Source organism: Pongo pygmaeus, chromosome 16 (assembly GCF_028885625.2).
Source record: "Pongo pygmaeus isolate AG05252 chromosome 16, NHGRI_mPonPyg2-v2.0_pri, whole genome shotgun sequence".
NCBI lineage: Eukaryota > Metazoa > Chordata > Mammalia > Primates > Hominidae > Pongo > Pongo pygmaeus.
The window spans coordinates 72,152,497-72,174,394 of NC_072389.2; the positions used below are offsets into that span (position 1 = coordinate 72,152,497).

General features: G+C 50.0%; 2 protein-coding genes across 2 annotated transcripts in view; both read left to right on the top strand.

Annotated features, from left to right (window-relative positions):
* The window catches only part of ZWILCH (zwilch kinetochore protein), a 526,447-nt gene that overhangs the window by 181,262 nt on the left and 323,287 nt on the right, over positions 1–21,898 (top strand). The gene's annotated exons all lie outside the window — the stretch shown is intronic.
* The window catches only part of SMAD6 (SMAD family member 6), a 79,934-nt gene continuing 75,798 nt past the window's right edge, over positions 17,763–21,898 (top strand). The window contains exon 1 of the mRNA XM_054451882.2: positions 17,763–20,339. Coding sequence (XP_054307857.1) covers positions 19,523–20,339 — 817 coding nt within the window. The 5' untranslated portion in view covers positions 17,763–19,522. The remainder of the gene's footprint in view (positions 20,340–21,898) is intronic.

Here is a 21,898-nt window from a genome sequence, read left to right on the forward strand (position 1 = left end):
GATTATTTGCAAAAGTGTGGGAAGGGTTTGAGAATTGCATTAAGGGATGTTGAAGTATCCTGGGGCTGGCAATGATGGGGAGCTTACTTCTTCTCCTAGGCCTTAGAAGGCAAGGGAGGGAGCAGGAACCGGAACCAGAGGAGGTAGAGTATGGAGAGTGCTGCCTGATGGAAGCTGTGGCCTTTGGTCGAAGATACAGCAGACTTATGGCATCCCAACAAGGAGGGCACCAGGAGAACAAACACTTTGACCTCTCCCTCTTCTCATTCTGTGAGGACTTCTTTGGTATTCCTCATTAGCTAAGTCCACCCTGAAGACAGACAGCAAGGTTGCCTGTAGATGTGGCCCATACACACCAGCCTTGCAGGACACAGAGAGGGTGGAGAAGGGGAGGGCCACACAGAAGATACCTAGCCACCTAACACATGAAATTCCTTTAGCCTGTGTCAGCTCATGACCCTGTTCTGGGAAATGAGATTTGAGGAGAAACCTGGTAGGGAGTTTCTGGGTAAAAGTTTTTTACTCTTAGGAAGAAGACAGCAGGAGAGATGTTCTTCAGGGTGTCTAATGTGATGCCTGGAACTGCAGCAGCCATTTTGCAACTGTGAGGGAAGCCAGTGGAGGCAAAACTGACCTACTGCAGATGGAAATACAAATAGACAGAAAGAATTAGGTTCTTGATAACTTTGTGGAGCTTCTCTAAGAGCCTGTCCTACATCCAGGTTTTTTTAAAATGAAATAATAAAGATTCTTATTGTTTGAACCACTTTGAGTTAGATTTCCAGTTACTTGCAGCCCAAAGCTTTCTTTTTAAATTTTTTACCCAAAGGCACCAAAGCATTCTAATGGACACAGCTGCCATCCACCATGTTCAAGCCCCTGTGCAAGCTCTCTTAGCTTCCACAGAGTGCAGGTCAAGCCCTCCTGTTTCTTCTGCTGACCACAGATTTGCACTAACTGCATCAGATTCAGTGAGAATTTCAAATCCTTTTTCAATCTATGACAAAATAAACAGACAGAAATAGATCATGGGGGTGTTCTTCCCTTAACTTAAGAGAAACTGAGGAGAAACCCAGCTAAAGGCAGTGGAGATAGTGAGGGCATTAATCTGAGTCTCTGGGATGGTCAGGAGAGAGAGCAGAGGTAGGAGACTCGTTCCCATTACCCACCTCCCTGAGAGGTGTGGTGCATTCACAGAGACCCAGGTTCTCAGCCTTCATTTCCCTGTCCATCAGCTAAAGGGTAAAGTGGGACCCACCCAGTCTGGACATGCATCATTAACACAGACTCCCCATGTGGGGCAGGTGAGTAGGCCCCTGTTTTTCAGTATGGACTTCCCAGCCTCAGTACTGTTGTATCTTCCCCCATCCAGGTTTTGCAGGACTTGCCTATATCTAGGTGTCAGAGTGAGCTCAGGGAAGGCTGGCCATGACTTGGGGTCTTCAGAGAGAGCCAGATGGAAATAGGAGAGGAAGCTGCTGTCACAGGGGTCACACTTGGCTCACCAGAGAAAGTTGCTTGGCATCAGCAGCTGGTATGATGGATTTGCCATGCCCACTTTGCCTACAATGGAGTCCCAAAAGGTGGCCATCGTCAAATGACTGCACCCATAGTCTTCTGTGCTTCACCCTCTTCTGTGGGCTTCCCTGGCCTAGCATGCTCCCTACACCACTGGACTGTTCTCCATCTAAGTCATGTCATGGAAACCCCTCCAGAGCTGAAGACAGACTGATCTGGCTCTGAGTCTCTCTACTATCCCTTCTTAGATGTTGGGCAGGAAGCTAGCCTCTGAGATTCTTTTTTTTTTTTTAATCTGTAAAGGAGGCGCTTACACTAATTCCCTGAGCAAATTTATTATGAGTTTCACATGAGATAATGACTAATATTTTCAAAGCATAACCATCTAGCATCCCATTCTTTCAATATCCTTCTCTCCACTAGAGGTCAGCGGGGCAGGAAATCTGACAAAATCATCCATTCATGAGGCACAAAGATAATAATAGTGTTAATAGTGAAAATTCAGTGGACATATACTGTGTACCAGGTACCATTCTAAGCACCTTATTTATATTGGCTCAGATAGACTCAAGTATTATCTCCATTTTACACATGAGGAAACTGAGGTTAATTTGCCTATAGTAATACAGGTATGAGAAGGCAAAGCTGGGCTTTGACCCCAGGCAGTCTGGCTCCAGAGCCTGTGCATTTACCTGCTGTGCTGCCTCAGAGCTATCAACAGTGTTTGAGGATAGTACTGACCCCAGTCGAGAGGCTTCTGTAGAGGCTTCTGTAGTATAGGGTAGTCAGGGGGCACAGGCCTGGCAAGTTGTCAGAACTGGCTTCAAGCCCAGGGCTACTGCTTCCTAACTGTGTAATATTGGGCAAGTTAGTTAACCTCTCTGAGCATTGGTTTTCTCACTAGAAGTGGTAAGGGTTGAATTAAATTAAAAAACAAAAACCCAACCCTGACACAAATCCTGGTCCTAAGAGGCTGTCCTCAAAGGACTCCACCCCACCCCCTCTGTTCCCCCATTCATGGGCTGGATTGGTTGAGGGAGGCTGGGAAGGATCCACAGGGATCCGTAAGGGAAGACCACCCAATTAGAGGAGGCATGTGAGCTCCCTGAGAGCAGGGGCTTGACTTACCACCTAGAAGGCTCCTCCCATGCCTCTCACATTATGAATGTGTGAAAGAGTGAAATAATACATGGAAAAAATAATGAGTAGGAGGGCTAGAAAAAGAGGGAAATTTCACCCACAGAAAAAAATGCGAAGGAGGGTTTTGTACAATTCCAGTGATCAATAACCAGGATGCAAGATGGCAGGTCAGTCAGGATAAGCTAGGTAATGCTGTGGTAACAAACACCCCTCCAATCCCAGCAGGTTTCCAACAAACATGTTTATTTCTTGTTTACGCACTATAAGGCAGGTTACCAGGGTGCTCTGTTCTTCCAAGTTACTCGAAGATCCAGCTGAAGGAAGCTCCACGTTGACATACTTTTATAATGGCTGCAGCAGCGAAAAGAGGATGTGACAAACCCCACACTGGTTCTGAAATTTTCTGCCCAGAAATGTCTTACATCCCTTCTGCTCATCCTTTCTGCTCATATTGCATTGGTCAAAACAAGTTATATGGTCACACTTAAGTTCAAGTGGATGGAGAAGTACAATCCTTACAGAAATGACAGGACTAGCTGTTTTCTTTATTATTATTATTATTTTTTGAGACGGAGTCTCACTCTGTTGCCAGGCTGGAGTACAGTGGTACGATCTTGGCTCACTACAACCTCCACCTCCCGGGTTCAAGTGATTCTCCTGCCTCAGCCTCCCGAGTAGCTGGGAGTACAGGTGCACACCACCATGCCCAGCTAATTTTTGTATTTTTAGTAGAGACAGGGTTTCACCATGTTGGCCAGGATGGTCTCGATCTCTTGACTTCATGATCTGCCCACCTTGGCCTCCCAAAGTGCTGGGATTACAGGCGTGAGCCACTGTGACTGGCCAGGACTGGCTGTTGTTTTTTTTTTTTGAGACAGAGTCTCGCTCTGTCGCCCAGGCTGGAGTGCAGCGGCGTGGTCTCTTCTCACTGCAAGCTCCATCTCCCAGGTTCACGCCATTCTCCTGCCTCTGCTTCCCAAGTAGCAGGGACTACAGGTGCCCGCCACCACACCTGGCTAATTTTTTGTATTATTAGTAGAGACAGGGTTTCAAGGATGGTCTTGATCTCCTCACCTCGTGATCCACCCGCCTCGGCCTCCCAAAGTGCTGGGATTACAGGCGTGAGCCACCATGCCCAGCCCAGGACTGGCTGTTTTTAACAGGCCTAATCACCACCGTTCGTGGTATGGGCCAGAGGGCCACTTGGGCTGAATGCAGCTCACAGACATGGTTTGTTTGGCCTGCTCAGTATTTTAAATATTTTTATGTGGTTTCTTACATTTATGACATCATAATATGTCATATACAAATCTGTATACCTGGCTAGGTTTGAAATTTGGACTATTAGGTGACAGTGAGTATCTTCGTCCATTCAGGCTGCTATAATGAAATACCACAGACGAGGTGGTTTATAAACAGCAGAAATTTATTTCTCACAGATCTGGGAAGTCCAAGATCAAGGCACCAGCAGATTTAGTATCTGGTGAGGTCCTTCCTGGTTCATAGATAGCTGTCTTTTTGCTGTGTCCTTACTTGACAGAAGGTGGAGGGAGGTCTCTGGAGCCTCCTTTATAAGGTCACTAATCCCATTTAAGAGGGCTCTACCCTCGTGACCTAATCACCTCCCAATGCCGCACCTCCTAATATCATCACATTGGTGATTAGATTTCAGCATGTGAGTTTTGCAGGGACACAAACATTCAGTCCATTGCAGTGAGCCCAGTTACTTTGACATGGATTAAGTTGGGCCAATTATAACAGAAAAACTCAAAATAGCAGAGCTTAAATGAGATGGATGCTTCTTTCTCATATAAAAGAAGTCAGAAGATTAATAGACAGCTCAGGCCTGGCATGGGAGACTGAAAAAGCCATCAGGGACTTATGCTCCTCTCTCTTTCTGTTCTTCCATCCTCAGCATATGGCTTCCTTTTTTTTTGAGATGGAGTCTCGCTGTGTCACCCAGGCATGATCTCGGCTCACTGCAACCTCCACCTCCCGGGTTCAAGCAATTCTCCTGTCTCAGCCTCCTGAGTAGCTGGGATTACAGGCGTGTGCCACCATGTCCAGCTAATTTTTGCATTTTTAGTTGAGATGGGGTTTCGCCATGTTGCCTAGGATGGTCTCGAACTCCTGACCTCAGGTAATCCACCCGCCTTGGCCTCCCAAAGTGCTGGGATTACAGGCGTGAGCCACAGTGCCTGGCCCAGTGTATGGCTTTTCTCTGCAAAGGTCGCTTCATGTTCCATGATGACTTCCAGGGCTCCAGCTGTCACATCTATAACCTAGGCCAAAGAAGGAAAGGTTGAAGTCAAAAAAAGGGTGCTTCTCGGCTGACTCGGCAGCCTTTATGCAGTCTTTCCAGAAGTCTCACACAATGCTTCTATTTACATCTTATTGGCCAGAAATAGTCACATGGCTACACTGAGTGCAAAGGAGAGAGTAGGGGTAGTCATGTGACTGTGCTCAGGCCAAGGTAGTCTTTTTTTTCCAGGACAAAATTTGCCCAGTTAAAAATAATTTAAATAAGAATAATCATTCTGCTATTAAGAAGAAAGGGGAGAATTGAGGTTGTCAGTTGAGGTTGTCTCTGCCTTGGGCCTGTAGTTCTGATTGTGGAGAAGCAGATGCTTCACTAACACTGGGTCTGAGCTCACCAAGTTGCCACAGACCGCACCATGGATTAATACCTTTCTCTTTTTTTTTTTCAGACGGAGTCTGGCTGTGTGGGCCAGCCTGGAGTGCAGTGGCACGATCTCGGCTCACTGCAAGCTCCACCTCCCAGGTTCACGCCATCCTCCTGCCTCAGCCTCCTGAGTAGCTGGGACTACAGGCGCCGGCCACCACGCCCCGCTAATTTTTTTTTTTTTTTTTTTTTTTTTTTTGAGATGGAGTCTCCCGCTGTCACCCAGGCTGGAGTGCAGTGGCGTGATCTCGGCTCACTGCAAGCTCTGCCTCCCGGGTTCATGCCATTCTCCTGCCTCAGCCTCCTGAGTAGCTGGGACTACAGGCGCCCGCCACCGTGCCCCGCTAATTTTTTGTATTTTTTTAGTAGTGACGGGGTTTCACCGTGTTAGCCAGGATGGTCTCTATCTCCTGACCTCGTGATCTGCCCACCTCGGTCTCCCAAAGTGCTGGGATTACAGGTGTGAGCCACTGCGCCCAGCCGGCTTAATACCTTTCTAGTACTCAGTGTCAGTTACGATTCATTTTTGGGCTTATGTTGGCTTTTTTTTTTTTTTTTTAAGTGAAACTAAGAGGAGAAAGAATTATTTCCTATTCTTATGTCTCTGTTAAAAATCAAAAGAGCAAAGGATATACCAAGAGAGTCCTATATTTCAGGAAAAGCAAAAAAGGAAGCATATTTCTTTGGGGAAGGGAAAAATATTCCTAGCTGTGTATCATACAAACAAGGTGCATTGAAAATATGCAACTTATCACATTATCATGAAACGGCTGACTTGCTTTACTGACCACTCTGGCCTGGCAGGCACTTTACTGGGTGGGTAGCTCCCTGGAAAGACAGGGAGCCTCAGCCTCCCTGGCTCTGCACAGTGCATCCCTCTTCCTGGGAGGAGGACAGCCCTGTTTTGTCTAACCCCTCTTACCCCTCATTTGGAATTATCTCACCCTTCTTTGTATTCAGGGCTTATTTTGAGCAAGTTCAAAACTGCCTTGCAAAGTTCAAGATCATTATGGCAGGCAAAAATGCAGTGAAATAGCACACCACTGTCAGTTAATTACTAAAAATCCTTTAATAGCTGACATTATTATAAATTATATACCCATGATGACAGGGACAATTGGGCTCTCTGTTTTTCTTGCCCTGCATTGGAACCCCAAACAATGCTGTCTTGTTGGGGAGAATGACCTGGATGCACTTGCAGGCAAGTTGGGAGTTTACATGGGCTACCTTTGCTGACCACACAGGCCCTGGTCCTCTGAGGACACCCTGCTCCTGGGTGGGGATGAGGCAGCTGCCTGACAAGGCCTCAGAACCAACCCTCCCTCCAATTCCACCCCCTTCTCCACTGCTATTGCTACAAGAATCTCTTCTTCTTGGACCTCCCAACTCCCTCTGTTCTGCTCCCTGCTTTTCTGCCCATCTAGGCCCAGCTCAAAGAGCCCCTCTTCCAGGCAGCCTCCCCTGATTCGCCTTCCCAAAGCTGCAGACTCATGGTAGGTAGATTCTTTTTTGTCTTTTGAGTCAGGTGTGTAAGGCATACATCTTAAGTGTAAACCTTGATGATTTTTTACATATGTATATACCATTTAACCTTTTTCCAGATCGAAATGTACATCCTTTCTTAACTCAAAAATGTACTGTGTAGAGAGGATGTGGAGAAATAGGAACACTTTTACACTGTTGGTGGTACTGTAAACTAGTTCAACCATTGTGGAAGACAGTGTGGCGATTCCTCAAGGATCCAGAACTAGAAATGCCATTTGACCCAGTAATCCCATTACTGGGTATATAGCCAAAGGATTATAAATCATGCTGCTATAAAGACACATGCACACGTATGTTTACTGTGGCACTATTCACAATAGCAAAGACTTGGAACCAACCCAAATGTCCATCAATGATAGACTGGGTTAAGAAAATGTGGCACAAATACACCATGGAATACTATACAGCCATAAAAAATGATGAGTTCATGTCCTTTGTAGGGACATGGATGAAGCTGGAAACCATCATTCTCAGCAAACTATCACAAGGACAAAAAACCAAACACTGCATGTTCTCACTCATAGGTGGGAATTGAACAATGAGAACACTTGGACACAGGAAGGGGAACATCACACACCAGGGCCTGTTGTGGGGTCGGGGGAGTGGGGAGGGATAGCATTAGGAGATATACCTACTGTAAATGACGAGTTAATGGGTGCAGCACACCAACATGGCACATGTATGCATATGTAACAAACCTGCATGTTGTGCACATGTACCCTAGAACTAAAAGTATAAACAACAACAACAAAAAAAAGTTTAAGAAAATACATAATAAAGACCCAAGTAAGCAAATAGAAAACAAAAATGTTACTGTGTGTAAGAATCCCCTCAGGAGCAGGTAAAAAATGCAGCCTCTGGCCTAACCCAGAGATGCTGATTCTGTGGGCCTAGGATGGCTTAGGAGTCTACAGGTTAGCTACACCCAGGCCTTCAGGTAGAGGGGCCTCCAGTCCACCCTTGCAGAAACCCACCCAATGCTTCCTGGGATAAATCCTGTGTCTTCTTAGTTACTCCCCTGTTTGGGGGTGGGGCATGCTCTGGTCCCTTTTATCTGGGGGCCCAGAAAGGTTTTGGGTTGAAAGCAGCACCCATAGGGGTGGATCCAGGCTGGATGCAGCCTGAAGCTGCAATTTGGGAAGCTGTCTTTAAGAAAAGAATACTTTGTTGGGTACAGTTGTAAGGGCTTCCTACAACTGATGTTTTCCCACTTTCAATCCACCTAGGCAGCCACCAAGAATTCACGGTCTTAGAAGTTGTTGAGATGAGAAGTTGTTTGCTAGACAAGACAGATCACTCCCCAGCTGACCCCTTCCATCCACAGGTATAGCCATGGAGATCTTGGGCCCTGCCCCATACTAGAATCACCTCAGGGAGCTAAAAAAGCAAAAATAAGCAACACACTTGGGCCCCACACCAAATATTCTGATTAAATTGGTTTGGGGTGGGGACTGGGCTTTAGTGGTTTTTTAAAACTCCCAGGTGACTCTAATACACAGCCAACTCTGAGACCCGCCGAGCAGAGACTTGATTCTGAATTTTAATCTTTCCTTATCTGCTCCAGACTTATACTAAGAGAATGCCAAGTGAATGCACCTCCCACCACTACCTTCCGCCTCTCCCTCTGAAGGGGCTGGTACTCCTGGCTGTGGTCAGTGTTCTCAATGCCAACTATGTACCTGGCCCACCTCCAGTGCACCCCTTCCATTTTGGGGACAAATCAACCAGTAGTAATGGGTGTTTATTAAGCATCATACATTATTTCTAATCCTCAGGGCAGCACTGTGTTTTAGCAGGGAGGACACTGAGCTCAAGAAGCCTTAGTGATTGCTTTACAGTGGTCTACTGGGTAAGTGCTGGAGCTGGGATCAAATCCAGGTCTTCACAGCTCCAAAGCCAATGTGTCTTTCCCTGAGCCAGGCTGCTCCTAGAAGCAGTGCCTGTTTACTGAATAGCAGTCATGCCCAAGGTACAGGCCCAGGGCTGACTTATCCATTAGGTACAGCAAGTCCAGGGCCTAGGGCCCATGATATTTCAGGGGGCCTACAAAATGTTTTAATTTCAATTTTCTTTAAGGCAATAATAATAATAGTAATAATAAATATATAACAACAAATCCAGCCTGGATTTCATTTGTCTTGATGCCAATACATTTGTAAAATATACTTTTAAAAAATGGTATGGGAGAAGGGGCCTGTGAAGACAGTGTCTAAGGCCCATGGAAGTCATAATACCCTGGAGGGCACTGGTGACTGTGTCCTTCAGCCCCTTCCAGAGCATGGCTCAGGCTAGTAGGAATTAAGCAAGGAATGTTTATTACACACTTTCTGTATGCCTCACTCTGGGAAGTAAATAAGAGCATAAAGCCTGTCCTGGTCTGCCTAGGAAGAGGAGATGTACACACAGGAAACTAAAAGCAAGACAAGACAGGATGCACGCTCTGACTGTCGGCAGTTCTTACTTAGATCTCTTCTTGTTTTTGTCGTTTCATTTGTCATTTAGTCAGTGTTCTGCTTTGCAGGTTACTGAACTGTTTCATGTACTTAATGATTTAATCAACAATTCTTTTGTTGATTTCTTCCTTCCTTCAAAAAATATCATTTTAATAATATATTTATTATTTTAAAATACTTGAGTGTGTGTGTGTGTGTGTGTGTGTGTGTGTGTGTGTGTGTGTGTGTGTGTGTGTGTGTGTTTGAGACAGGATCTCACTATGTTGCCAGGCTGGAGTGCAGTGGTTATTCACAGCAATGATCAGAGCACATTTTGGCCTCAAACTCCTGGCTTTAAGCAATCCTCATGCCTCAGCCTCCCAAGTAGTGGGTATTACCACTGTACCTGGCCCTGATTTAATAGTTTTTGAATGGATAATTCAGCTCATGGTGCAAAAATTCAGGAGGTACTGTAGGATATACACAAAGAAGCCTGAGGGCAGGAGAGAGAGAGAGGCCTCTTTTGTACTGAATCTTTGGTACTGCTTATATTTTATACCAAGTTCAAGTATTACCTATTTATTAGAATAAAAATAAGCAAGCAAACAAAAAACCAGATGGGTATGGGTTGAAGAGTTTATTCACCCAGCTTTCTAGCCTTCTGGTTGCCTTCCCCAGAAGCAACCATTTATACCAGCTTATCATGTATCTTTCCAACATTTATGCGTCTACAAGCATATAGGCTTTTAAAAATTTCATGCAAATTGTAGCACACTGTACACATCGTTGTTAGTTAATGCCTTGATCTTTCTTTTTTTTTTTTTCGAGATGGAGTTTCACTCTTGTCACCCAGGATGGAGTGCAATGGTGTGATCTCGGCTCACTGCAACCTCCGCCTCCTGGGTTCAAGCAATTCTCCTGCCTTGGCCTCCCAAGTAGCTGGGATTACAGGTATGTGCCACCATGCCCGGCTAATTTTTGTATTTTTGGTAGAGATGGGGTTTCACCATGTTGGCCAGGCTGGTCTCGAACCCCTGACCTCAGGTGATCTGCCAGCCTCGGCCTCCCACAGTGCTAGGATTACAGGCGTGAGCTACTGCACCCGGCCTGTGTTGATCTTTTTATACAGGAGGCCCCCTCCTTCATCTTCAACAGCTGGATGATATACCTTAATTTATTTAACTACTGCTAATTTCTTTATCTTGTATTGATAAAGTTAAGGTTGTTTCCAATCTCTTTCTTTTTGCTATAAAGTAACCTTATGGAGCCTAACTCCCCCTTTCAGTTATACAATACACGACCATATACATGAATCGTTTCACTCGTATGCAAGTACATCTGTATGGTATATGTATAAACTGGAATTGCAGGGTCAACATATGGGCATTGCTGCAGGGAGGGGAAATTGGTACAATTTCTCTGGGGCACCCAGTTTGGCTATATCTGTCAAAAGTTAAGATCTGTCTCCTCTCCCTAAAAGAGAGCACCTCCTGGGTGCTGGGTTGGGGTGCAGAGATGAGGAGGACTCAGGCTTTGCTCTTGAGGATCTCTCCAATGTGCACAAATCATCTCCAGCCCTAGGAAGCAGGGATGTAAAATGCCAGGGCAGTGCAAGGAAGATAGCCTTGAGCTAGTCACTGGGGAGAAAGGGGGAAAAACATTTGCCCAGAGGAAAAAGAGGAAGGACATTCCAGGCAGATGGACCAGCAAGTGCAAAATTTGGGATATTAGAGAGCAGGTGGGGCACTTTGGGGTGTTCCAGAGAGCAGCCCTCTCTTGTTTAGGATTCATGTAGTGGAACGGTGGGGAGATGAAGTGGGACCTGCTCCTAACAGGGCTGGGAGGTTACTCTTTAGCTTGTTAGCCACAGGGATCCACTAAAGTGTTCTCAGTCAGGAAATCTGATAGTCAGAGAGGACTACTAGAAGGCTCTCTCTTGGCCATGTTATAAAAGAGTGATTGAATGCAGACATTTCTTTAAATAAACTCCTAGTACCTGAAGGGCAGGGCTCCCTGCACTAAATGCCTTTGGCCCATAGTAAGTGCCCAGTAGAAATGCTCTGTTGAATTTTAGCCAGGCACCAAAATGTGACACATCTCTGATTATCATTTCTCAACTGAGGGCTTCTACAATCCCCTAAAGGTTAGAAGAGTGAACCTCCTCCAGGAGGGCCGAGGTCAGGTCTGTGATCAGTCTGGGGTCAGGGTCTGATGCTGCTCACAGTGACTGTGACATGCTTTAGAAGTCTCCCATCTCTGTTCAGAACTCATGAGAATTGTGCATTCTATTCCCTGATATATCTGGGTTAGCCTGAATATTAAAGATCAAATATACTACAAATGTAATAGAAAAATAAATTTCCAGGTGGGGAGTGGTGGCTGATGCCTGTAATCCCAGCACTTTAGAAGGCCGAGGCCAGTGGTTCACCTGACGTCAGGAGTTCGAGACCAGCCTGGCTAACATGGTAAAACCCCATCTCTACTAAAAATACAAAAAATTAGCTGGGCATGGTGGGGGCACCTGTAATCCCAGCTACTCGAGAGGCTGAGGCAGGAGAATCGCTTGAACCCAGGAGGCTGATGCTGCAGTGAGCTGAGATCATGCCATTGCATTCCAGCCTGGGCGACAAGAGCGAAACTCTGTCTCAAAAATAAAATAAAATAAATAAATAAATAAATTTCCCCAACATCTGTGAATGAAATAAACTCTCCAGAAAAAATCCCTTGATTCCAAAAGGCCCCACATTAGCTCAGTTTGAGGAAGATGGATTTAGGTAATGCAGGCTCACAGTCCTCACCCTGGCCTCTGTACAACTGCCTCCATCCCTTTTAACAACCATGAAACTCACTGCACTTTGCTCATTCATGCTTCCATTCATTCATTCATTCATTCATTCATTCATTCATTCATTCATTCATCCATGCAATATTTTTGAAGGCTGATAGTGTCCAGGGCATTGCCCTCCCCTATGGGTACACAAGGAGCAGAATAACAGTGGCAGCTCTAAATGCTTTGCACATATTATCTCAGTCAACTCTCACAATGACCATATGAGATAGGTACCTATGCTTAGTAACTTTATTAATCAGATTATTGAGCTGCTGAGTCCTGCAGAGTGCCAGAACTTCATTCATTGAACTCCCACCTTGGTCAAGTTGATCCACTTTACAGGCGAGGGAAGTGAGGGTCACAGAGGTTAAATAGTTTGCAGGGTTGCTGTTCATTTAGTGGCTTAACTTGATAATGACTGACTCCATGCTCATTTCACTAATAAAAACTACTTTTGATTGAGCCCTTACTAGATGCCAGACACTGTGCTAAGCATTTTGATCTTCAAAACAACCTCCTAATATTATTATTACTATTACCAGCAAAAGATTAAGCATCAATGGCGTTAGTATACTGTTCAGATGTTCTTTTATACTTTCAAAGATGTGACAGCAAATCATGCTGGCTCTATCTTTAGGATATATAAAATGTCCAGGATCCAGCTTCTGCTCCCCCGCGTCCACTGCTCTCACCCTGGTCCAAGCCACCATGGCCTCTGGCCTGGACCACTGCCACAGCCTCCTACCAGGTCCTGCTCCCACTCTACCCTTGCAGTCAGTTCACAAGGCAGTTCAAGGGAGCCTCTTGAAACAAAAGGGAGATCCTGTTCCTTCTCTGCTCAGAACCTCCAGGTGCTCCCAAGTCACTCAGATGACAAGCCAAAGACCCAACAATAGCCTATATGAACTTACAATCTGCCCCCAATATTACTCTGATCTCATCACTTTTTTGATGGTCCTGGAACGTGCCAGGTCTGCTCCTATTTCAGGGCCCTTGCACTTGCTGTTCTCTGTGGCTGTGATGTTCTTCCCCCAGATAGCATCATAGCTAATTTCCTCCCCACTCTACCCCCACCAGCAAGACCTAGCTCAAATGTCACCTTCTCAGGGAAGCCTTCCCTGACCACTTCCTTTAAACCACAACCTGCCATCTCCCAACATTCCTTTCTCTTCTTCTCTGCTTTATTTTTGACCTTGGCACCTTTACCTTCAATACACTGGCTACCTGGTTATTTTGTTATGATCTTCCCCTTAGACTCCTTGGGCTAGGAATTTTTGTGTTTTGCTTACTGCAGGATGGTTAGCATCTGTAGGAGGGCCTGGCATCTATAGGAGGGCCTGGCACCCAGTAAGAGCTCAGTAATTTGTGTTAAATGAATGAACACAAAGTTCCATTCATTCACATATGCATTTTCCAAGGTATAGAGGGTCTAGAGCATTCATCAGAGCTTCAAAAGGGTTGTTTACCACTGCCCAAGGGTGCCCAACTCTCCCATTTGGGGCAATGTTGACCAAGCAGATTTACCCTCCAAAGGGGGAGACAATATCACTTAGCCACTTGGGCCTATAGTTAGTCTAAAAAATGTGGGCCATGAGAGTTAATAAGTGGGACCCTGGTTTATCCATCAGTCTCTTATGAAGTGGGTCATGATGACTCAGTCTCCCTGCCAATCCACCTGCCTATAGCAAGAGGTGGCCCAGATCCCCTCTGTGATGTCTCTGTTCATAAGCGGTAGCCCCTAAATACTGCCCCTTTCCCACCACCCAGAAGCAATCTTTCCCTTGCATGATTTCTACTGTTTCATGCCTTGTGCTTTCCCAGTAGTGTGGGACATTTCCCAAGGGCAAGGGACTGGTTTTCTTTTCTAGGACTAGGTGTTAAGAAGATGCACACACATCTCAGACAGCTCTGGGTTCAAGTCTCAACTCTGCTACCTACTTGGTGTGTGATCTGTAACAAATTACTTAACCTCTCTGTTTCCTCCTCTAAAAATATGGGTCTAGGAAGAATAAAACCTTCTTCACTGTGTTGTTGGAGGGATATGATGAACTACTGATGTGCTTGGCACAGGGATAAGTATGGAGTTCAGTTAAGTGGGGGATTTTATTTCAACCACCCTACAAATATTTATTGAGTGCCCACTATGTGACAGGCATTGAACTAGGGACCAGGAAGAAGAAATGGGGCAAGTGCTGTCTTATGTGATTTAGCTTTTCAATGGCACAGGCAGAATGGCATCAAATGGCCTGTTTCTGACTCCACTGCCTCCATGCTGCTGTGGGTGGCCTGGGCCTGCTACTTTCACCATCTCATCCCTTGTGGAGCTTACATCCCAAAGGTAGAGGAGAACAGATAAAAGATTGTACGGTTTTGAACTGGGACAAGCCCAGTAAAGGGGAAGCATAGAGTGCTTTGGGGAAAATACTGGAATAAGAGAGTGGGGGTACATTTGAATCTGAGGGGGTCAGAGTTACTTGTGAGTTACTTTGTGAGTAACTCGGGTGCAGAGACCTGTGGATAAGCATCAGGGACCCCACCTTCTTCCTTTCCTCTCGTTCCCTACATCCCTAGGGATATGGAGCTTGCTCTCTAGTCTGGCAGCCTCAAGGGAGGGTGTTCTTAGGCCATAGCGTAGCCCTGCCCTGCTGGGCCCCGCCATACACACCCTCTAGTGGCCACAATGCATGGCAGGCACTAGGCTGGATGGGCCCTAGGAATCCAAGGACAGCAGGACTGTCACTGCTCTTCCCATCCTGACATTATCTCCATTCAGATGCAGTGGCCCTGTAAAGAGGGCTGCTTCTAGGTCCTCTTGTCACTTAATTTTGTCAACCACCTCCAACATGATTCTTATTTCCACTGCACAGATGAGAATCCCAAGGCTTATAAAGTTGAGGGAGGTAAGTAGGGTCAGTACTGAATTTAGGCCCACCGGACTCTGGTTTCAGTGAGCTTCAGGTGGCATCGTTCCTGAGCACATCAGGAACGATGCCACATCTCCCAGTGAGCAAGAGATGATGACAGATTTTGCTATTACTGTCCAGCAAAGAAGGCAGGTCTCCCCAGAAAGGTCACACTTCAATCTCTCCTTGGTCTGAGGCTGTTGGGGCATCTCTCAGGGCACTCCCCCAGGAACTCTGCAGATTGGGATGCCATGGTACCTCAGAGAGGCATGGGGGTGGAAGTGGGGAGAAGGGAGCCCCTAGGGGTACGTGCTGAGCATCTGTAGAAGCACACACGTCCTTGCCCTCAGGAGGTCCTGCAGGTTACCTGCTGGTAATCCTTCCTGCCTGGCCCATTTCCTTTGCTTCCCATTACACAAGTATACCCCTTCTTCAGCCAAACTGGCTGGGTTTTAATCCGGCATTGGCCACTAACTACCAGCCTGTGCAAGTTACTTTTGGCAAGCCTTTGTGCCTCAGTGTCTTTATCTATAAAATGGTGGTAATAGGCCGGACGTGATGGCTCACGCCTATAATCCCAACACTTTGGGAGGCCAGGGCCGGCGGATCTCTTCAGGCAGGTCAGGAGTTTGAGACTAGCCTGGTTAACATGGTAAAACCCCGTCTCTACTAAAAATACAAAAATTTGCTGGGCATGGTGGCGCATGCCTGTAGTTCCAGCTACCTGGCGGGGCTGAGGCAGGAGAATCACTTGAACCCGGGAGGTGGTGGTTGCAGTGAGCCAAGATAGCACCACTGCACTCCAGGCTGAGGGATAGAGTGAGACTCCGTCTCAAAAAATTAACAAAAAATGGTGGTAACAGGCCAGGCGTGGTGCCTCACGCTTATAATCCCAACACTTTGGGAGGCCGAGGCAGGCAGATCACTTCAGGCAGGTCACGAGTTCGAGACCAGCCTGGCCAACATGGTGAAACTACGTCTCTACTAAAAATACAAAAATTAGCCAGGCATGGTGGTGCATGCCTATAGTTCCAGTTCATTGGGAGGCTGAGGCACGAGAATCACTTGAGTGCAGAGCTGAGATCCCACCACTGCACTCCAGGCTGGGGACAGAGCAAGGCTCTGTCTCAAAAAAATAAATACATTAAATAAAAAATAAAAATAAAATGGTGGTAACAACCATAGCTACCCCCAAAACGTTGTATTCTGGGGCCTCAACCCCTGACACTTTGATTCAGCAGGTGGGCCTTTGAACCACATTTTGGAAATCCCTGCCTGAAGAGTAGTATAGTCTGGCAACACAGACCTACACACCACTTCCAGCTAGAGGATGAGCAGGCGTGCTGGTTCATGCCTCTCTGGTTTTAGCATGTTGGCATTGTCAATGCCATCCTTGTTTTAGTGGCAAGTTACATGAGTGAGCTCCTGTGCCTCAGTTTTCCTCATCTGTAACTGGAGATAATAACAGTAACTATGTTAAGTCCTTATATATTAATAATGATAGTACCTATGTTAAGTGTTGTGAGCATTAACTAAGTCCTGGAACATTGCCTTGCCCATAGTAACGACTCAATACGCACGAACTATTGTTATTGTAATCCACAGTCAAAGATAATCCACAAAGAGCATACACAGGGATAAAAGAAAATACATTGAGTTTCTCTTTGTATTTTCAGATGTATTAATTTCCCCATGGGCGAAAAGTGACTGAAAGGGGCCACAAGACAGGCTTCTAGGGTGCAGGTCACGTTGCTTTTTGGGTGCTGGTGACATCATGTGTGTTTGTTCACGTGTGAAAATTCATCCTGCTGTTCGCTTGCGATTTGTGCATTTAACGTGCACTATCTCCAGGGACCTTCGTGGTTCTGTGAAGCACGAAGGGCAAGCATCCTCATCCGCGGTTTCAAACAAGAAACTGAGGCTACGACCGCTACTTTAATTTGGCCAAAGTAGTAGGGGATGGGTGTGAGGAAGTGTCTCAGTCCGATCTTTCGTTCGGGGAGCTAACTCTCAGAGAGCGCAGCGCGAACAGTACCTGGTTCCAGGTAAAGCTCAGCAAAGGGTTCTGAATCCTCCTTGCAAATGCCACCCTTCCCCCAAGGCACACAGACTCTGGGCACGGCCAGGGGTTCGCACAGCCGCGCACTCCCCAGGCCAGCCCCACGCGTGGCCACCCTCCAGGGAGACTCGCCCGCCGGCGCCCCGCGGCCACCGCGGGGGAATGGCGCCCAGCCCCGGGCCAATGAGAGTAGCGGAATTTCTTTCATTCAGCGCGGGGCCAGGCTCCTGCCCGGAAAGGGGCGGGGCGCCGCGCCGGGGGTGGGGCCGCCGCGCGGGGGAGAGGGCGGGGCCGGCCCCTCTGCCTGGCCAATCGCCGCCGCGCCCGGGGGGGGAGGGGGGCCCAGGCCTTTTTTCCCCTCCGCGCGGGACCAATCCCGACTTTACAAGCTTGAACTTTTGCCACCCTTGGACGAGCGAGCGCGCCCGAGGAGGTACCCCGCCGCGCCGGCTCCAGGGGCAGGAGCGGCCTTAACCCTTCCCGCGCCGGGCGTCAGGCTGCTGCCGCCGCGCCCCCGATCCCGCCCCCAACCTACCCCCATTTTAGCGTGGAAACCTCGCTAGGGAAAGCGTGATCCCTCACCTACAGCCCTCTCCGAGGTGCGGAGAGTAAACTGGAGAAGGGAGAGGAAGCACCCGGCCTGGAGGGGGCCCGGCAGGCCGGCGGCCCGCCTCGCTCCAAGGGAGGGCCGTGGCGACCGAGAGGAGCCAGCGAGTAGACACTCCCCGCCTCTACCCCACCCTCTCCATCTCCCCACTCCGGGCGAGCCTGGAGCCACCGTACGCAAAGCGTCCTGAGCTCACTGTTTGGCCCGGCAGAGCGACCCCCGACTTTGTGCAAGGAGCGTAGAGCCCCTCGTGCAGTCACTGAAGACCCGCTACCCCAACATATCCGCCGCTCCCTGCTCCTCAGAGGCTCAACCCAGGAAGGCACACACGCACACCCATTTTTATTAGCCTGCCCTAGGATGGGGGTTTGGAACAACTTTAAAGTACAAAGTGTGTTTGTAAGTTTGTGCACAAGCCAGGGAGAGGCAAAGCGCCCCGTTTGCGTCCGAGTCTCAGTGGGTCCGCCGAGCCTCGCGCGCCTGCTCGTGGCTCGTGTAATCCTGTGTGTGGGTGTCCGCGCGCGCGTGTGTGCTCGCTCGCATCCGTGCCCTGGGCGCAACGCGAGGCAGAAAGCGGGCCGCGGGCGCTGTCAGGCCCTGGGCGGGGGTGCCGGGGCGGTGTGGGGCGGGGGACCGAGCTCGGCCCGCCCCGGGAGCCGGCCCCTTGGAGCCTCCGGCCCTGCAATGGGACGTGTTCTCCTTTAAGAGTTAAGAAACTTGAAACCTTGTTTGCGCAACAATCAGCGCCGCGGAGCCGCCAAAGTGTCTAGACTGGCATATGATGGGAGGCAGCCAATGACTCCGCGGCGCTCCTCCGGGGGCCCTCAGTGTGCGTTTGAGGAGAACAAAAAAGAGAGAGAGAGCCGAGCGGGGGAGCGATCGAGGGAGCTGAGCCGAGAGAAAGCCGCCGGGCGCTGCCTCGCCAGACCTCGCTGGGACCCCGGGGCCACCGGGAGGCACTTTTGTGGAGGGGGGAGGGGGGGCGACCTCGGCAGCCTCGGCGCACGAAGCGTCCGAGGGCAGCGTGGGGCGTGCTGCGACCTCTGCCTCGGTGGACTGCATTTTTAATTAAGGATTCCCAGCAGCTCTTTGGAATTTTTACAGCTTCCACTCATGTGTTGACACCCGCGTCCAGGAGAAACTCGCTCCAAGTGCATCTAGCGCCTGGGACCTGAGACGGCGTTGGCCTTTCGTGCATGCAAATCCAGGGATTTAGGTTTTGTTTGGGATTTCCTTTTCTTTCTTTCCTTTTTTTTTTTTTTTTTTTCTTTTTGCAGGGAGTAAGAAGGGAGCCGGGGGTATCAACAAGCCTGCCTTTCGGATCCTGCAGGAAAAGCCCATGTAGTTAAGCGCTTTAGTTTGAAAAAAGGCAGGGTAAAGGCAGAGCTTTCCAGACACATTTGGGGGTTCGCGCGAGCGCTTTGTGCTCATGGACCAGCCGCGCAACTTTTGAAGGCTCGCCGGCCCATGTGGGGTCTTTCTGGCGGCGCGCCGCCTGCAGCCCCCCTAAAGCGCAGGGGCTGGAGTTGTTGAGCAGCCCCAACGCTGCGGTCCATGTAGCCGCTGGCCGCGCGCGGACTGCGGCTCGGCGTGCGCGTGTTCCCGGCCGTCCCGCCTCGGCGAGCTCCCTCATGTTGTCGCCCTGCGGCGCCCCTTCGACGACAGGCTGTGCGCGGTCTGCACGGCGCTCCGCGGCGGAGCTTCATGTGGGGCTGCGACCCGCGCAGCCGGCGCCTCGCTGAGGGAACGGACCCCCGGTAACCGGAGACCGCCTCCCCCCCACCCCTGGCGCCAAAGGATATCGTATGTTCAGGTCCAAACGCTCGGGGCTGGTGCGGCGACTTTGGCGAAGTCGTGTGGTCCCCGACCGGGAGGAAGGCGGCAGCGGCGGCGGCGGTGGCGGCGACGAGGATGGGAGCTTGGGCAGCCGAGCCGAGCCGGCCCCGCGGGCAAGAGAAGGCGGAGGCTGCGGCCGCTCCGAAGGGCGCCCGGTAGCCCCGCGGCGGCCCCGGGACGCAGTGGAACAGCGAGGCGCCCAGGGCGCGGGGAGGCGCCGGCGCGCAGGGGGCCCCCCGAGGCCCATGTCGGAGCCAGGGGCTGGCGCTGGGAGCTCCCTGCTGGACGTGGCGGAGCCGGGAGGCCCGGGCTGGCTGCCCGAGAGTGACTGCGAGACGGTGACCTGCTGTCTCTTTTCGGAGCGGGACGCCGCCGGCGCGCCCCGGGACGCCAGCGACCCCCTGGCCGGGGCGGCCCTGGAGCCGGCGGGCGGCGGGCGGAGTCGCGAAGCGCGCTCGCGGCTGCTGCTGCTGGAGCAGGAACTCAAAACGGTCACGTACTCGCTGCTGAAGCGGCTCAAAGAGCGCTCGCTGGACACGCTGCTGGAGGCGGTGGAGTCCCGCGGCGGCGTGCCGGGCGGCTGCGTGCTGGTGCCGCGCGCCGACCTCCGCCTGGGCGGCCAGCCCGCGCCGCCGCAGCTGCTGCTCGGCCGCCTCTTCCGCTGGCCCGACCTGCAGCACGCCGTGGAGCTGAAGCCCCTGTGCGGTTGCCACAGCTTCGCCGCCGCCGCCGACGGCCCCACCGTGTGCTGCAACCCCTACCACTTCAGCCGGCTCTGCGGGCCAGGTGAGCGCGCTGCGCCGGCCGGGGGGGCCCCGGCTCCCCGTCCCCATCCCCTTCCGTGCCCTTCTCTCTGTGACACTGCGGGTCGGCGCAGCTGCGGGTGCTCCCCCGGGTGCCCTTGGAGCGTGGAAGCCACCAGGGGAGGTGCCTCAGACCGGCCGCGGGGAGTGGGTGTCCCAGCACACACATCAAGTGGCAACTTTATCTCAAGGCTCCGGTAAACTTAAAAGGGTACATGTCGTAGTTTTCTCTGTGCAGTTTCAGGGACATGATGTAGGCTCCAACTTCATAGGCAGTGAAAGGGGAGGGCGGGCCAAGGAGAGACCAAAGAAGTAGGTGCTATTTCCTCCTACCTCAATTCCGGAATCTACCCCAGTCTGCCCAGGCTTCTAGCATTTGTATGCACGTGCCCTTACCGATACTGTGCTTTTCTATGTCCAAGTAGCTGTAAGTTGTGAAATTGGGTGTACACAAATCATAGCTAGAATCAAAAGTGTTCGTCAAATGTCCGATGTGCCTTTGTATACTTTCGACAAAGCTTTGCAGGGTAACCCCTCTCTGGAGTAAAGAGCACCCTCTTTATTCCCCACTTATTATCTTTCCCCACATCCCTTGGGTGTCAAGTGCCAGGGTCTTCCACAGTCCTTCTCAAGTTTTGTGTTCAGCTTTTGTATAGAGTTTAGGGTCTTGGAGGCATCCGTGGGTAGGTGAAGAAGCCAGATACTGGATTACCTCTGAGAACTGCCCCCCTTCTTTGTTCTCCTCTTGGGATTTCCTGCACACACCCCACCCTCAGCCTTGCTTACCTGGCCAGGCCCTGGTGCTCAGGTGCAGACAGGTGGAGGCCCCAGCAGGTCAGGAGGCTCCAGCAGGCCAGGAGCTTGCAGTTGCCTTGCTCTGACCTCTGTCTTGTGGGGAACACACATTTTAGCCTGTAGCTAGCCTCTGAGGGATGTATGGGAATCCATTAGGTGGCACTGGGGTTTTGCAGGGATGGGACTGGCAGGGAGTCACAGGCTCTTGAGCCTGGGAGGGCTCTGAATCCCTCCATTCTGGCTTCCCTGGGGAGAGTCAGCACCCAGGCTGGGAGCACAGAGAGGGTCAGGTTGTAGGTCTCCTGACTCTCTGTGTGGAAGGGGAAAGTGGGCCTAGGACGGTGCATTTGTCCTAGGTGTCTTGTTTGCGTGTGGAGTAGTGTCTGGAGAGGAAAGGAAGTTTCCCCTCAGTGACGATTCCTGCATAGAGGGCATTGATGGGGGCGGGTGGGGAGGGGCAGTGCTGATCAGGCACCCTACTCCCCTCATGGTCACTCCAGTCCCAATTTAGGAGCTATGAGCAGTCCCTGATCTGTGGCTCATGCCAGGCTTTCTATGTACTATTTTCCCTTTCCTGACAGCTTTCCCTGGAAGTGACTTTCTCCCCTTTGCCAACTATGTCTCCTCCCTGCCTCTGGGGAAGGAGACCCTTATTTATGGTTGTCTTGTTCCTGGTGATTTTTTTTTTTTTTTTTAAAGTAGGTCCCTTCCACTCTTGTAGAAGCCCCTGGCAGGTGTATTCTCTCT